The sequence below is a fragment of the Myiozetetes cayanensis genome, unplaced genomic scaffold (genome assembly GCF_022539395.1).
Source record: "Myiozetetes cayanensis isolate MyiCay16 unplaced genomic scaffold, myiCay2020 scf848, whole genome shotgun sequence".
Taxonomy (NCBI): domain Eukaryota; kingdom Metazoa; phylum Chordata; class Aves; order Passeriformes; family Tyrannidae; genus Myiozetetes; species Myiozetetes cayanensis.
In genome coordinates this window covers 2,472-19,457 of record NW_026088128.1, presented here as the reverse complement: position 1 = coordinate 19,457, position 16,986 = coordinate 2,472, and the positions used below count along the sequence as shown (strand labels likewise).

At 55.2% G+C, this 16,986-nt stretch overlaps 1 protein-coding gene and 1 long non-coding RNA gene across 2 annotated transcripts; both read left to right on the top strand.

Annotated features, from left to right (window-relative positions):
* Window positions 1-5,067: 5,067 nt before the first annotated feature.
* LOC126652427 (uncharacterized) lies at window positions 5,068-6,963 on the top strand. Its single transcript, XR_007631971.1, has 3 exons — window positions 5,068-5,163; window positions 5,235-5,377; window positions 6,853-6,963. It is a non-coding gene; the product is annotated as an uncharacterized LOC126652427 (long non-coding RNA).
* Window positions 6,964-7,000: 37 nt separating this feature from the next.
* LOC126652426 (tonsoku-like protein) lies at window positions 7,001-16,727 on the top strand (the record flags this gene model as incomplete). Its single annotated transcript, XM_050339159.1, has 3 exons — window positions 7,001-7,073; window positions 9,755-9,884; window positions 16,556-16,727. Coding segments are annotated over exons 2-3 (273 nt in total), but the record flags the coding sequence as incomplete, so codon positions are not given.
* Window positions 16,728-16,986: the final 259 nt, after the last annotated feature.

The window sequence follows — 16,986 nt, the reverse complement described above, 5'->3', positions numbered from 1 at the left end:
CCAGGTCACTCAATGCCCAGGGTCCCTCAGACATTCCCAGGGTCCCTCAAACACTCCCGGGGTCACTCAATGCTCAGGGGTCCCTCAGACACTCCTGGGGTCCCTCAGACACTCCAGGGGTACCTCAGACACCCCCTGGGGTCCCTCAGACACTCCAGAGGTCACTCAGACATTCCAGGGGTCCCTGAGATACTCCTGAGATACCCCTGGGGTCCCTCAGACACCCCTGGGGTCCCTCAGACACTCCAGGGGTCCCTCAGACACTCCAGGGGTCACTCAATGCCCAGGGGTCCCTCAGACACTCCCTGGGTCCCTCAGACACTCCCGGGGTCCCTCAGACACTCCCGGGGTCCATCAGACACTCCCGGGGTCCCTCAGACTCTCCAGGGATTTATCAGACACTCCTGAGGTCCCTCAGACACTCCGGGGGTCATTCAGACACTCCTGGGGTCACTCAGACACTCCTGGGGTCCCTCAGACATTCCCGGGGTCCCTCAGAAACTCCAGGGGTCACTCAGTGTCCGGGGGTCCCTCAGACACTCCTGAGATCCCTCAGACACTCCCAGGGGTCCCTCAGACACTCCCGGGGTCCCTCAGACACTCCCGGGGTCCCTCAGACACTCCAGGGGTCCCTCAGACACTCCCAGGGGTTCCTCAGATATTCCCAGGGTCACTCAGACACTCCAGGGTTCACTCAATGCTCAGGGGTCCCTCAGATATCTGCAGGGGTCCTTCAGAGACTCCAGAGGGTCCCTCAGACACTCCCGAGGTCCCTCAGACACTCCCGGGGTCCCCTCAGATATCCCCCAGGTCCCTCGGACACTCCAGGGGTCCCTCAGACACTCCGGGGGTCCCTCAGGCATTCCAGGGGTCCCTCAGACACCCCCGGGGTCACTCAGGCACTCCTCGGGTCCCTCAGACACTCCAGGGGTCCCTCAGACTCTCCGGGGGTCCCTCAGACATTCCCGGGGTCCCTCAGACTCTCCGGGGGTCCCTCAGACATTCCCGGGGTCCCTCAAACACTCCAGGGGTCCCTCAGACATTCCAGGGGTCCCTCAGACACTCCAGGGGTCCCTCAGACTCTCCTGGTGTCCATCAGACACTCCCGGGGTCACTCAATGCCCAGGGGTCCCTCAGACACCCCCCAGGTCCCTCAGATACTCCCGGGGTCCCTCAGACACTCCAGGGGTCCCTCAGACACTCCTGGGGTCACTCAGACACTCCAGGGGTCCCTCAGACACTCCAGGGGTCCCTCAGACACTCCTGGGGTCACTCAGACACTCCAGGGGTCCCTCAGACACTCCAGGGGTCCCTCAGACACTCCAGGGGTCACTCAGACACTCCAGGGGTCCCTCAGACACTCCAGGGGTCCCTCAGACACTCCTGGGGTCACTTAATGCCCAGGGGTCCCTCAGACACTCCAGGGGTCCCTCAGACACTCCAGGGGTCCCTCAGACACTCCCGGGGGTCCCTCAGACTCTCCAGGGGTCCCTCAGACTCTCCAGGGGTCACTCAGGCACTTCAGGGGTCCCTCAGACTCTCCTGGGGTCCCTCAGACTCTCCAGGGGTCCCTCAGACACTCCCGGGGGTCCCTCAGACTCTCCTGAAGTCCCTCAGACACCCCTGGGGTCACTCAGACACTCTGGGGGTCACTCAGACTCTCCTGGGGTCCCTCAGACACTCCCGGGGGTCCCTCAGACTCTCCAGGGGTCCCTCAGACTCTCCAGGGGTCACTCAGGCACTTCAGGGGTCCCTCAGACACTCCAGGGGTCCCTCAGACACTCCCCGGGTCCCTCAGACACTCCCGGGGTCACTCAATGCCCAGGGGTCCCTCAGACACTTCAGGGGTCACTCAGACACCCCCGGGGTCCCTCAGACACCCCCGGGGTCCCTCAGACACCCCCGGGGTCCCTCAGACACTCCCGGGGTCCCTCAGACACTCCAGGGGTCACTCAATGCCCAGGGTCCCTCAGACACTCCCGGGGTCCCTCAGACACTCCCGGGGTCCCTCAGACACTCCAGGGGTCACTCAATGCCCAGGGGTCCCTCAGACACTCCCGGGGTCACTCAGACACTCCCGGGGTCCCTCAGACACTCCTGGGGTCACCATGCCCAGGGGTCCCTCAGACACTCCCGGGGTCACTCAGACACTCCCGGGGTCCCTCAGACACTCCTGGGGTCACTCAATGCCCAGGGGTCCCTCAGACTCTCCAGGGGTCCCTCAGACACCTCCCGACGTCCCTCAGACTCTCCAGGGGTCCCTCAGATACTCCGGGGGTCCCTCAGACACTCTGGGGGTCCCTCAGACTCTCCAGGGGTCCCTCAGATACTCCGGGGGTCCCTCAGACACTCTGGGGGTCCCTCAGACTCTCCAGGGGTCCCTCAGACACTCCAGGGGTCCCTCAGACACTCCCGGGGTCCCTCAGACTCTCCAGGGGTCCCTCAGACACTCCAGGGGTCCCTCAGACACTCCCGGGGTCCCTCAGACTCTCCCAGGGTCCCTCAAACAATCCAGGGGTCCCTCACCCCTCCCAGGGTCCCTCATCACCCTCGGGGGTCCCTCAGCCCCCCCATGGGATCAAATCCCCCCTCAGAGGGCTCAAATCTCCCCCACTGGGGGTCCCTCAATCCCCCCCACAGGGGTTCAGTGCCCCCCCTTTCCCCCCCTCCAAGTTCTCTCTCCCCACATTTGGGGGGTCCTCGTGTCCCTGGGGGGGGCTCATCAAGTCCCTAAGAGGATTCCTTGGATCCCTGGGGAGATTCCCTGGATCCCACCCCAAACCTTCTTTAGGACAATCCCATCCCACCCCAAACCTTCTTTAGGACAATCCCATCCCACCCCCAAACCTTCTTTAGGACAATCCCATCCCATCCCACCCCAAACCTTCTTTAGGACAATCCCATCCCACCCCAAACCTTCTTTAGGACAATCCCATCCCACCCCCAAACCTTCTTTAGGACAATCCCATCCCACCCCAAACCTTCTTTAGGACAATCCCATCCCACCCCAAACCTTCTTTAGGACAATCCCCTCCCCATCCCACCCCAAACCTTCTTTAGGACAATCCCATCCCATCCCAAACCTTCTTTAGGACAATCCCATCCCACCCCAAACCTTCTTTAGGACAATCCCATCCCCATCCCACCCCAAACCTTTTTTAGGACAATCCCATCCCATCCTGAACCTTCTTTAGGACAATCCCATCCCACCCCAAACCTTCTTTAGGACAATCCCTTTCCCACCCCAAACCTTCTTTAGGACAATCCCATCCCACCCCAAACCTTCTTTAGGACAATCCCATCCCACCCCAAACCTTCTTTAGGACAATCCCCTTCCCATCCCACCCCAAACCTTCTTTAGGACAATCCTCTTCCCATCCCAAACCTTCTTTAGGACAATCCCATCCCACCCCAAACCTTCTTTAGGACAATCCCCTTCCCATCCCAAACCTTCTTTAGGACAATCCCCTTCCCACCCCAAACCTTCTTTAGGACAATCCTGTCCCATCCCAAACCTTCTTTAGGACAATCCCATCCCACCCCAAACCTTCTTTAGGGCAATCCCATCCCACCCTAAATCTTCTTTAGGACAATCCCATCCCACCCCAAACCTTCCTTAGGACAATCCCCTTCCCATCCCAAACCTTCTTTAGGACAATCCCCTTCCCATCCCAAACCTTCTTTAGGACAATCCCATCCCACCCCAAACCTTCTTTAGGACAATCCCCTTCCCATCCCAAACCTTCTTTAGGACAATCCCATTCCCACCCCAAACCTTCTTTAGGACAATCCCCTTCCCATCCCACCCCAACCCTTCTTTAGGACAATCCCCTTCCCATCCCACCCCAAACCTTCTTTAGGACAATCCCAATCCCATCCCACCCCAAACCTTCTTTAGGACAATCCCATTTCCCATTCCCACCCCAAACCTTCTTTAGGACAATCCCAATCCCATCCCACCCCAAACCTTCTTTAGGACAATCCCATCCCACCCCAAACCTTCTTTAGGACAATCCCAATCCCATCCCATCCCAAACCTTCTTTAGGACAATCCCAATCCCATCCCATCCCAAACCTTCTTTAGGACAATCCCAATCCCATCCCACCCCAAACCTTCTTTAGGACAATCCCAATCCCATCCCACCCCAAACCTTCTTTAGGACAATCCCAATCCCATCCCATCCCAAACCTTCTTTAGGACAATCCCCTTCCCATCCCACCCCAAACCTTCTTTAGGACAATCCTCATCCCACCCCAAACCTTCTTTAGGACAATCCCTTCCCACCCCACCCCAAACCTTCTTTAGGACAATCTCCTTCCCATCCCACCCCAAACCTTCTTTAGGACAATCCCATCCCACCCCAAACCTTCTTTAGGACAACCCTTCCTATCCCACCCCAAACCTTCTTTAGGACAATCCCATCCCACCCCAAACCTTCTTTAGGACAATCCCATCCCACCCCAAACCTTCTTTAGGACAATCCTCTCCCACCCCACCCCAAACCTTCTTTAGGGCAATCCTTCCCATCCCACCCCAAACCTTCTTTAGGACAATCCCATCCCACCCCAAACCTTTTTAGGACAATCCCTTCCCATCCCAAACCTTCTTTAGGACAATCCTTCCCATCCCACCCCAAACCTTCTTTAGGACAATCCTTCCCATCCCACCCCAAACCTTCTTTAGGACAATCCCAGCCCACCCCAAACCTTCTTTAGGACAATCCCACCCCACCCCAAACCTTCTTTAGAAAACCATCCCACCCCAAACCTTCTTTAGGACAATCCCATCCCACCCCAAACCTTCTTTAGGACAATCCCCTTCCCATCCCAAACCTTCTTTAGGACAATCCCCTTCCCACCCCAAACCTTCTTTAGGACAATCCCCTTCCCATCCCACCCCAAACCTTCTTTAGGACAATCCCATCCCACCCCAAACTCTCCGGGTGTGGGGTGGGACCCTTTTCCCCTCCCTGAATCCCGACAAGGGGGGTTCCCCACCACCCTACCCCCCTTTTGGGGTGCCCCCCGACCCTCTGAGGGGGGTTCTGACCCTCTCCCCGCCCCCAGAGCTGCAGAAATCCAAGGAGAAGTCCCTGCTCTCCGGGAATGTCGCGGACGCGGCCGCCGCCTGCAACCGCCTCGGGGAGCTCTTGGCCGCCCAGGGTGAGCCCCGACCCCAAATCCCGGCACTCAGGAGCCCCCCCAGGCTGTAACTCCCACCCCAATCCCCCCAGGGCGCTACGAGGAGGCTCTGGAGGAGCACAGGGAGGAGCTGAGGCTGCTGGAGGGGGCCGGCGATCCCTTGGGATGCGCCGTGGCCCACCGGAAAATCGGGGAGCGCCTGGCGGAGCTGGAGAGATACGAGGCTGCCCTCAAGGTCTGCGGGGGCTGGTGGGGATTGGGGGCTGGGAGGGATTTGGGGGCTGGGAGGGGTTTGGGGGCTGGGAGGGAGTTTTGGGGGCTGGGAGGAGTTTCGCAGGCTGGGAGGGCGTTTGGAGGGTGTGGGAAGGGGTTTGGGGAGTTTGGGAAGGGGTTTGGAGGAGCTGGGAGGGAGTTTGAGGGCTGGAGGAGTTTGGGGGGCTGAGAGGGGGATTGAGGGGCTGGGAGGAGTTTGGGAGTGAGGATGGGGCTTGGAGGAGCTGGGAGTGGGTTTAGGAGTTGGGAGGAGCTTGGGGGCTGGGAGGGGTTTTGGGGGGTTGGGAAGGGTTTGGGGAGTGTGGGATGGGGTTTGGAGGAGCTGGGAGTGGGTTTAGGAGTTGGGAGGGAGTTTGGGGGCTGGGAGGGGTTTTGGGGGTTGGGAAGGGTTTGGGAGTGTGGGATGGGGTTTGGAGGATCTGGGAGGGGGGTTAGGGGACCTGGAAGGGGGTTTGGGGTCATTTCCTGCTGAATGTGGGGAGTCTGGGAAGGGGTTTGTGGGTCTGGGGGATGACACGGAGCAGTTTTGGGGTTTCTGGCAGTGGGGTTTTTAGGGTTTTGGGGGTCAGGGCTCAGTTTTTGGGGCTCCCCATGGATTTGGGGTGTCCTTGTCCCAGCACCAGGCCCTGGCCCAGGATATGGGGAATGACCTGGAGCAGTTTTGGGGGCTGTGGGAGCAGTTTTGGGGTTTCTGGTAGTGGGGTTTTTAGGGTTTTGGGGGGTCAGGGCTCAGTTTTTGGGGCTCCCCATGGATTTGGGGTGTCCTTGTCCCAGCACCTGGTGCTGACCCAGGATCTGGGGGATGACACAGAGCAGTTTTGGGGTTTCTGGCAGTGGGTTTTTGGGGTTTTTGGGGCTCAGTTTTTGGGGCTCCCCATGGGTTTGGGGTGTTGCTATCCCAGCACCAGCGGCAGCACCTGGCCCTGGCGCAGGAGCTGGGGAATCACACGGAGCAGTTTTGGGGTTTCTGGCTGTGGGTTTTTGGGGTTTTTGGGGGTCAGGGCTCGGTTTCTGGGGCTCCCCATGGATTTGGGGTGTCAGGGCTCAGTTTTTGTGTCTCCCCACGGATTTGGGGTGTTGCTATCCCAGCACCAGCGGCAGCACCTGGCCCTGGCCCAGGATCTGGGGGATCACACGGAGCAGTTTTGGGGTTTCTGGCAGTGGGGTTTTGGGGTGTGTGGGAGCAGTTTTGGGGTTTCTGGCAGTGGGGTTTTGGGGTTTTGGGGTGTCAGGGCTCAGTTTTTGGGGCTCCCCATGGATTTGGGGTGTCCCTATCCCAGCACCAGCAGCAGATCCTGGTCCTGGCTCAGGATTTGGGCGATCACACGGAGCAGTTTTGGGGGCTGTGGGAGCAGTTTTGGGGTTTCTGGCAGTGGGGTTTTGGGGCTGTCCCTGGATTTTGGGGCTCCCCATGGATTTGGGGTGTCCCTGTGGCAGCACCAGCGGCAGCACCTGGCCCTGGCCCAGGATCTGGGGGATCACACGGAGCAGCAGCGCGCCTGGGCCACCATCGGCCGCACCTTCATGTTCATGGCTGAGAGTGGGGGGACCCAGCCCGGGGGGACCCAGCCGGGGGACCCAGGAAGGGGGGGCCGCGCTCAGGGAGGCCGAGGGGGCCTTCAGGACCAGCCTGGCCATCGTGGAGGAGAAGCTGGAAGGTGGGCATGATTCCCGGGAATAACGGGAATGGCGGGAAAGGGCGGGGAGAGGGACAAGGAGGGGTGGGAGGGGGACATGGGGGAGTGGGAGAGGGTTTGGGGTCTGAGAATGGGTTTTGGAAGGGGGGTGGGAGGATTTGGGAAAGGTGGGAGGGATTGGGGGGCATGGGAGGGGGCTTGGGATCTGGGAATGGGTGTAGGAGGGGGTTAGGAGGGGTTTGGGGGAGCAGGGTGGGGGTTTGGGATCTGGGAATGGGTGTGGGAGGGGGTTTTGGGGTCTGTCAATGTATTTTGGGGGTCTCAGTGGATTTTGGGTCTCATGGGGGGTTTTGGGGTCTCACAGCAGGGTTTGGGGTCTCACAGTGAGTTTGGGGTGTCCCACTGGGTTTTGGGGTTTCTCAACCCACGGTGGGACCCCAAGTGTGGATTTAGGGGGTGTTTTTACCGATTTCGGGGGGTGTTTTTACCGATTTCGGGTGTTTTTTTACCGATTTCGGGGGTGTTTTTACCAATTCTGGGTGTGTTTTTACCAATTTTGGGGGTGTTTTTATGGATTTTGGAGGTGTTTTTACCAATTTCGGAGGTGTTTTTACTGATTCCGAGGGTGTTTTTACCAATTCTGGGTGTGTTTTTACCAATTTCAAGGGTGTTTTATGGATTTAGGGGGCGTTTTTACCGATTTCAGGGGTGTCTTTACCGATTTTGGGGGTGTTTTTATGGATTTTGGGAGTGTTTTTACCAATTCTGGGGGTGTTTTTACCAATTTCAAGGGTGTTTTATGGATTTAGGGGGTGTTTTTACCGATTTCAGGGGCGTTTTTACCGATTTCAGGGGTGTTTTTACCGATTTCAGGGGTGTCTTTACCAATTTCAGGGGTGTCTTTACCGATTTCGGGGGTGTTTTTATGGATTTTGGGAGTGTTTTTACCAATTCTGGGGGTGTTTTTACCGATTTCGGGGGTGTTTTTACCAATTCCAGGGGTGTTTTTACTAATTCCGGGGGTGTTTTTACCGATTCCGGGGATGTTTTATGGATTCCGGGGGTGTTTTTACCAATTCTGGGTGTGTTTTTATGGATTCTGGGGGGTGTTTTACGGATTCCGGGGGTGTTTTATGGATTTCAGGGGTGTTTTTACCAATTCTGGGTGTTTTTTTACCGATTTCGGGTGTGTTTTTACCGATTTTGGGGGTGTCTTTACCAATTCTGGGTGTGTTTTTACCAATTCTGGGTGTGTTTTTACCAATTTCAGGGGTGTTTTTACCGATTCCGGGGGTGTTTTTACCAATTCTGGGTGTGTTTTTACCAATTCTGGGTGTTTTACCTGATTCCGGGTGTTGTTACCGATTCGGGTGTTTTACCAATTCCAGGGGTGTTTTTACCAATTCCGGGGGTGTTTTTACCAATTCCGGGGATGTTTTATGGATTCCGGGGGTGTTTTTACCAATTCCAGGGGTGTTTTTACCAATTCTGGGGTTGTTTTTACCGATTCCGGGGATGTTTTATGGATTCCGGGGGTGTTTTTACCGATTCCGGGGATGTTTTTACGGATTCTGGGGGGTGTTTTACGGATTCCGGGGGTGTTTTATGGATTTCAGGGGTGTTTTTACCAATTCTGGGTGTTTTTTTACCGATTCCGGGGGTGTTTTTACCGATTCCGGGGGTGTTTTTACCAATTCCAGGGGTGTTTTTACCAATTTCGGGGGTGTTTTTACCAATTTCAGGGGTGTCTTTACCAATTTCGGGGGTATTTTTATGGATTTCGGGGGTGTTTTTACCAATTCCAGGGGTGTTTTTACCAATTCCGGGGATGTTTTATGGATTCCGGGGGTGTTTTTACCAATTCCGGGGGTGTTTTTACCGATTTTGGGGGTGTTTTTATCAATTCTGGGTGTGTTTTTACTAATTTCAGGGGTGTTTTTACCAATTCCAGGGGTGTTTTTACCAATTCCGGGGGTGTCTTTACCAATTCCGGGGGTGTCTTTACCAATTCCGGGGGTGTCTTTACCAATTCCGGGGGTGTTTTTACCGATTCTGGGGGTGTTTTTACCGATTCCGGGGCTCTTTTATGCATTCCGGGGGTGTCTTTACCAATTCCGGGGGTGTTTTTACTGGTTTTGGGGGTGTTTTTACCAATTCTGGGGGTGTTTTTACCAATTTCAGGGGTGTTTTTACCAATTTAGGGGGTGTTTTATGGATTCCGGGGGTGTTTTTACCAATTCTGGGTGTGTTTTTACCGATTTTGGGGGTGTTTTTACCAATTCTGGGGGTGTTTTTACCAATTTCGGGGGTGTTTTTACCAATTCTGGGGGTGTTTTTACCAATTTCAGGGGTGTTTTTACTGATTCCAGGGATGTTTTTATGGATTTCAGGGGTGTCTTTACCAATTTTGGGGGTGTTTTTACCGATTTAGGGGGTGTTTTTACCGATTCCGGGTGTTTTTTTACCGATTTCGGGGGTGTTTTTACCAATTCTGGGGGTGTTTTTACCAATTCCGGGGATGTTTTATGGATTTTGGGGGTGTTTTTACCGATTCCAGGGGTGTTTTTACCGATTCCGGGGGTGTTTTTACCAATTCTGGGGGTGTTTTTACCGATTCCAGGAGTATTTTTACCAATTCTGGGTATGTTTTTACGGATTCCGGGGTTGTTTTCCCCGTTTTTCTCCCTGTTTTCGGTGTCCAGGCTCGGTGTCCCGGCGGGAGCTGGCGGAGATGCGGACTCGGCTCTACCTCAACCTGGGCCTGGTGCACGACGCGCTGCGGGACCCCCGGCAGTGCCACCACTTCATCCGCAAGAGCATCTTCCTGGCCGAGTGAGGGGCTGGGGGGCGCTCTGGGGGGGCTCCAACTGGATTTCGGGGGGTCTCTCCCTCCCTTTTCCCCCTTTTTCCCTCTTTTTCAGGCAGATTTTGGGGGTCCCACTCCAGATTTGGGGGTCACTCACTCCCTTTTCCCCCTTTTCCCCCCTTTTTCCCTCTTTTCCCCCTTTTCCAGGCAGATTTGGGGGTCCCACACAAGATTTTGGGGCTCCTTCACTCCCCTTTCCCCCTTTTTCAGGGAGATTTGAGGGTCCCACAGCACATTTTGGGGGTCCCACACCAGATTTTGGGGGTCCCACACCAGATTTTGGGGGTCCCACTCCAGATTTGGGGGTCCCTCACTCCCTTTTCCCCCTTTTCCAGGCAGATTTTGAGGGGTCCCACACCATATTTTGGGGGTCCCCTCACCCCTGTTCCTCGTGTTCCAGGCAGTTTTTGGGGGTCCCTCACCAGATTTTGGGGGTTCCCAGCTCAGATTTTGGGGTTCCCAGCTCAGTTTTTGGGGTCCCTCACCCATTTTGGGGTGTTTTTGCAGGCAGGCCCAGCTGCAGGAGGATCTTTCCCAGCAATTTTTGGGGTTCCCAGCTCAGATTTTGGGGTCCCTCACCTTTTTTGGGGTGTTTTTTCAGGCAGGCCCAGCTGCAGGAGGATCTTTCCCAGCATTTCTGGGGTTCCCAGCTCAGTTTTTGGGGTTCCCAGCTCAGTTTTTGGGGTTCCCAGCTCAGTTTTTGGGGTCCCCTCACCCTTTTTGGGGTCATTTTCCAAGCATTCCCATCTGCAGGAGTTCCATTCCCAGCAGTTTTTGGGGTTCCCAGCTCAGATTTTGGGGTTCCCAGCTCAGTTTTTGGGGTTCCCAGCTCAGTTTTTTGGGTTCCCAGCTCAGATTTTGGGGTTCCCAGCTCAGTTTTTGGGCTCCCTCACCCATTTTGGGGTGTTTTTGCAGGCAGGCCCAGCTGCAGGAGGATCTTTCCCATCAGTTTTGGGGTTCCCAGCTCAGTTTTTGGGGCTCCCTCACCCCTTTTCCCACTTTTTTCATTCCCATCTCCAAGAGGATCTTTCCCAGCAGTTTTTGGGGTTCCCAGCTCAGATTTTGGGGTTCCCTCACCCCTTTTCCCCCCCATTCCAGGCATTCCCACCTGCAGGAAAACCTTTCCCAGCATTTTTGGGTTCCCACCCCCATTTTGGGGTTCCCTCACCCCTTTTCCCACCTTTTTCTGACCATTCCCATTTCCAGGAGGATCTTTCCCATCAGTTTTTGGGGTTCCCAGCTCAATTTTTGGGGTTCCCAGCTCAGTTTTTGGGGTTCCCAGCTCAGTTTTTGGGGTCCCTCACCCTTTTTGGGGTGTTTTTGCAGGCAGGCCCAGCTGCAGGAGGATCTTTCCCAGCATTTCTGGGGTTCCCAGCTTAGATTTTGGGGTTCCCCCACCCCTTTTCCTGCCATTTTCCAGGCATTCCCATCTGCAGGAAAACCTTTCCCAGCATTCCTGGGGTTCCCAGCTCAGTTTTTGGGGTTCCCAGCTCAGATTTTGGGGGGTCCCTGACCCTTTTTTGTGGTCGTTTTGCAGGCATTCCCACCTGCAGGAAAACCTTTCCCAGCAGTTTTTGGGGTTCCCAGCTCAGTTTTTGGGGGTCCCTCACCCCTTTTCCCACTTTTTTCATTCCCAGCTGCAGGAGGACCTTTCCCAGCAGTTTTTGGGGTCCCATCCTCATTTTTGGGGTTCTCTCACCCCTTTTCCCCCCCATTCCGGGCATTCCCAGCTCCAGGAGGACCTTTCCCAGCATTTTTGGGGTTCCCAGCTCAGTTTTGGGGTTCCCTCACCCTTTTTGGGGTGGTTTTGCAGGCAGGCCCAGCTGCAGGAGGATCTTTCCCAGCAGTTTTTGGAGTCCCACCCCCATTTTTGGGGCTCCCTCACCCCTTTTCCCACCTTTTTCTGGCCATTCCCACCTGCAGGAAAAGCTTTCCCAGCAGTTTCTGGGGTTCCCAGCTCAGATTTTGGGGTCCCTCACCCTTTTTGGGGTGTTTTTGCAGGCAGGCCCAGCTGCAGGAGGACCTTTCCCAGCAGATTCTGGGGGTTTCCAGCTCAGTTTTTGGGGCTCCCTCACCCCTTTTCCCACTTTTTTCATTCCCATCTGCAGGAAAACCTTTCCCAGCAGTTTTTGGGGTTCCCAGCTTAGATTTTGGGGTTCCCCCACCCCTTTTCCTGCCATTTTCCAGGCATTCCCACCTGCAGGAAAACCTTTCCCAGCAGATTCTGGGGAGTTTCACCCCAGATTTTGGGCTACCCACCTCACTTTTTGGGGCTCCCTCACCCCTTTTCCCCCCCATTCCAGGTATTCCCAACTTCAGCAGGATCTTTCCCAGCAGTTTTTGGGGTCCCACCCTCATTTCTGGGGTTCCCTCACCCCTTTTCCCCCCATTTTCCAGGCATTCCCACCTGCAGGAAAACCTTTCCCAACATTTCTGGGGTTCCCAGCTCAGTTTTTGGGGTTCCCAGCTCAGATTTTGGGGCTCCCTCACCCCTTTTCCTGCCTTTTTCTGGCCATTCCCGGCTCCAGGAAAATCTTTCCCAGCAGATTTTGGGGGGTTCCTCCCCAAATTTTGGGGCTCCCTCACTGCTTTTCCCCCCCATTCCAGCCATTCCCAGCTGCAGGAGGATCTTTCCCAGCAGTTTTTGGGGTCCCACCCCCATTTTTGGGGTTCCCTCACCCCTTTTCCCCCTCATTCCAGGCATTCCCACCTGCAGGAAAACCTTTCCCAGCAGATTTTGGGGTCCCACCCCAGATTTTGGGGCTCCCTCACCCCTTTTCCCACCTTTTTCTGACCATTCCCATTTCCAGGAGGACCTTTCCCAGCAATTTTTGGGGTTCCCAGCTCAGATTTTGGGGTCCCTCACCCTTTTTGGGGTCGTTTTCCAGGCATTCCCATCTGCAGGAGGATCTTTCCCAGCAGTTTTTGGGGTCCCACCCTCAATTTTGGGTCTCCCTCACCCCTTTTCCCACCTTTTTCTGACCATTCCCACCTGCAGGAAAACCTTTCCCAGCATTTCTGGGGTTCCCAGCTCAGTTTTTGGGGTTCCCAGCTCAGTTTTTGGGGCTCCCTCACCCTTTTTGGGGTGTTTTTGCAGGCAGGCCCAGCTGCAGGAGGATCTTTCCAGCAGTTTTTGGGGTTCCCAGCTCAGTTTTTGGGACTCCCTCACCCCTTTTTCCCACTTTTTTCATTCCCAGCTCCAAGAGGACCTTTCCCATCAGTTTTTGGGGTTCCCACCCTCACTTTTGGGGCTCCCTAACCCTTTTCCCACCTTTTTCTGGCCATTCCCATCTCCAGGAGGACCTTTCCCAGCAGTTTTTGGGGTCCCACCCCCATTTTGGGGTTCCCTCACCCCTTTTCCTGCTATTTTCCAGGCATTCCCAGCTCCAGGAGTTCCATTCCCAGCATTTCTGGGGTTCCCAGCTCAGTTTTTGGGGCTCCCTCACCCCTTTTCCTGCCATTTTCCAGCCATTCCCACCTGCAGGAAAACCTTTCCCAACATTTCTGGGGTTCCCACCTCACTTTTTGGGGTTCCCTCACCCCTTTTCCCACTTTTTTCATTCCCAACTCCAGGAAAACCTTTCCCAGCAGATTCTGGGGGGTTCCCAGCTCAGTTTTTGGGGTCCCTCACCCTTTTTTGGGGTGTTTTTGCAGGCAGGCCCAGCTGCAGGAAAACCTTTCCCAGCATTTCTGGGGTTCCCAGCTCAGTTTTTGGGGTTCCCAGCTCAGATTTTGGGGTTCTCAGCTCAGATTTTGGGGTCTCTCACCCTTTTTTTGGGGTGTTTTTCAGGCAGGCCCAGCTGCAGGAGGATCTTTCCCAGCAGTTTTTGGGGTTCCCACCCTCATTTTTGGGGTTCCCAGCTCAGTTTTTGGGGTTCCCAGCTCAGTTTTTGGGCTCCCTCACCCATTTTGGGGTGTTTTTGCAGGCAGGCCCAGCTGCAGGAGGATCTTTCCCAGCAGTTTTTGGGTTTCCCAGCTCAGATTTTGGGGCTCCCTCACCCATTTTGGGGTGGTTTTGCAGACATTCCCACCTGCAGGAAAACCTTTCCCAGCAGTTTTTGGGGTTCCCAGCTCAATTTTTGGGGTTCCCAGCTCAGTTTTTGGGGTTCCCACCCTCATTTTTGGAGTCCCTCACCCATTTTGGGGTGTTTTTGCAGGCAGGCCCAGCTGCAGGAGGATCTTTCCCAGCATTTCTGGGGTTCCCAGCTCAGTTTTTGGGGTTCCCAGCTCAGATTTTGGGGTCCCTCACCCATTTTGGGGTGGTTTTGCAGGCAGGCCCAGCTGCAGGAGGATCTTTCCCATCAGTTTTTGGGGTTCCCAGCAGTTTTTGGGGTCCCTCACCCATTTTGGGGTTCCCAGCTCAGTTTTTGGGGTCCCTCACCCATTTTGGGGTTCCCAGCTCAGTTTTTGGGGTCCCTCACCCATTTTGGGGTTCCCAGCTCAGTTTTTGGGGTCCCTCACCCATTTTGGGGTTCCCAGCTCAGTTTTTGGGGTCCCTCACCCTTTTTGGGGTGTTTTTGCAGGCAGGCCCAGCTGCAGGAGGACCTTTCCCAGCAGTTTTTGGGGTCCCCAGCTCAGTTTTTGGGGTCCCTCACCCTTTTTGGGGTGTTTTTGCAGGCAGGCCCAGCTGCAGGAGGATCTTTCCCAGCAGTTCTTGGGGTTCCCAGCTCAGTTTTTGGGTTTCCCAGCTCAGATTTTGGGGTCTCTCACCCTTTTTGGGGTGTTTTTGCAGACATTCCCACCTGCAGGAGTTCCATTCCCAGCATTTCTGGGGTTCCCAACTCAGATTTGGGGGCTCCCTGACCCTTTTTGGGGTGGTTTTGCAGACATTCCCACCTGCAGGAAAACCTTTCCCAGCAGTTTTTGGGGTTCCCAGCTCAGTTTTTGGGGTTCCCAGCTCAGATTTTGGGGTCCCTCACCCTTTTTTGGGGTGGTTTTGCAGGCAGGCCCAGCTGCAGGAGAACCTTTCCCAGCATTTCTGGGGTTCCCAGCTCAGTTTTTGGGGTCCCTCACCCCTTTTTCCCACTTTTTTCATTCCCATCTCCAAGAGGACCTTTCCCACCAGTTTTTGGGGTTCCCAGCTCAGATTTTGGGGCTCCCTCACCCTTTTTGGGGTGGTTTTGCAGGCATTCCCAGCTCCAGGAAAACCTTTCCCAGCAGTTTTTGGGGTTCCCAGCTCAGTTTTTGGGGGTCCCTCACCCCTTTTCCCCTCTTTTTCTGACCATTCCCATCTCCAGGAGGACCTTTCCCAACAGTTTTTGGGGTCCCACCCTCATTTTTGGGATTCCTTCATCCCTTTTCCCCCCCATTCCAGGCATTCCCACCTGCAGGAAAACCTTTCCCAGCATTTCTGGGGTTCCCAGCTCAGATTTTGGGGTTCCCAGCTCAGTTTTTGGGGTCCCTCACCCATTTTGGGGTGTTTTTGCAGGCAGGCCCAGCTGCAGGAGGATCTTTCCCAGCAGTTTTTGGGGTTCCCAGCTCAGATTTTGGGGGTTCCCAGCTCAGTTTTTGGGGTTCCCAGCTCAGTTTTTGGGCTCCCTCACCCTTTTTGAGGTGTTTTTGCAGGCAGGCCCAGCTGCAGGAGGACCTTTCCCAGCATTTCTGGGGTTCCCAGCTCAGTTTTTGGGGTTCCCACCCTCATTTTTGGAGTCCCTCACCCATTTTGGGGTGTTTTTCAGGCAGGCCCAGCTGCAGGAGGATCTTTCCCAGCAGTTTTTGGGGTTCCCAGCTCAGTTTTTGGGGTTCCCAGCTCAGTTTTTGGGGTTCCCAGCTCAGATTTTGGGTTTCCCTCACCCTTTTTTGGGTTGTTTTTGCAGGCAGGCCCAGCTGCAGGAGGATCTTTCCCAGCATTTCTGGGGTTCCCAGCTCAGATTTTGGGGTTCCCAGCTCAGATTTTGGGGTTCCCTCACCCCTTTTCCTGCCATTTTCCAGACATTCCCACCTGCAGGAAAACCTTTCCCATCAATTTTTGGGGTTCCCAGCTCAGATTTTGGGCTCCCTCACCCATTTTGGGGTGTTTTTGCAGGCAGGCCCAGCTGCAGGAGGATCTTTCCCAGCATTTCTGGGGTTCCCAGCTCAGTTTTTGGGGTTCCCAGCTCAGTTTTTGGGTTTCCCAGCTCAGATTTTGGGGTTCCCAGCTCAGATTTTGGGGTTCCCAGCTCAGTTTTTGGGGTTCCCAGCTCAGATTTTGGGGTTCCCAGCTCAGTTTTTGGGCTCCCTCACCCATTTTGGGGTGTTTTTTCAGGCAGGCCCAGCTGCAGGAGGATCTTTCCCAGCAGTTTTTGGGGTTCCCAGCTCAGATTTTGGGGCTCCCTCACCCCTTTTCCCACTTTTTTCATTCCCAGCTGCAGGAGGACCTTTCCCAGCAGTTTTTGGGGTTCCCAGCTCAGTTTTTGGGGGTCCCTCATCCCTTTTCCCCCCCATTCCAGGCATTCCCACCTGCAGGAAAACCTTTCCCAGCAGTTTTTGGGGTTCCCAGCTCAGTTTTTGGGCTCCCTCACCCATTTTGGGGTGTTTTTGCAGGCAGGCCCAGCTGCAGGAGTTCCATTCCCAGCAGTTCTTGGGGTTCCCAGCTCAGATTTTGGGGTTCCCAGCTCAGTTTTTGGGCTCCCTCACCCTTTTTGGGGTTGTTTTTCAGGCAGGCCCAGCTGCAGGAGGATCTTTTCCGCGGTCACTTCAACCTGGGCCACATCTCCCTGCGTGCCGGGGATCATTCCGGGGCTCTCCGGAGCCTCTCCCGGGCTCGGGAATGCGCCCGGATCCTGCGGGACAGGGGGCTGGAGAGCGAGTGCTGCAGCAGCACCGCCCAGGTGGGGCTTTTTGGGGGGATTTTGGGTCATTTTGGGGCATTTTGGGGGCATTTTGGGGACATTTTGAGGGTTTTGGGGGATTTCCGGATTTTGGGATTTTTGGGGATTTAGGGATTTTGGGGGAATTTAGCATTTTTGAGGACATTTTGAGGGATTTGGGGGATTTTGGGGCGTTGGGGGATTTTGGGGATTTCGAGGGATTTTAAAGTGACCTGTGACCTTGTGACCTGTGACCCTACACACTAGACTGTGACCTTAA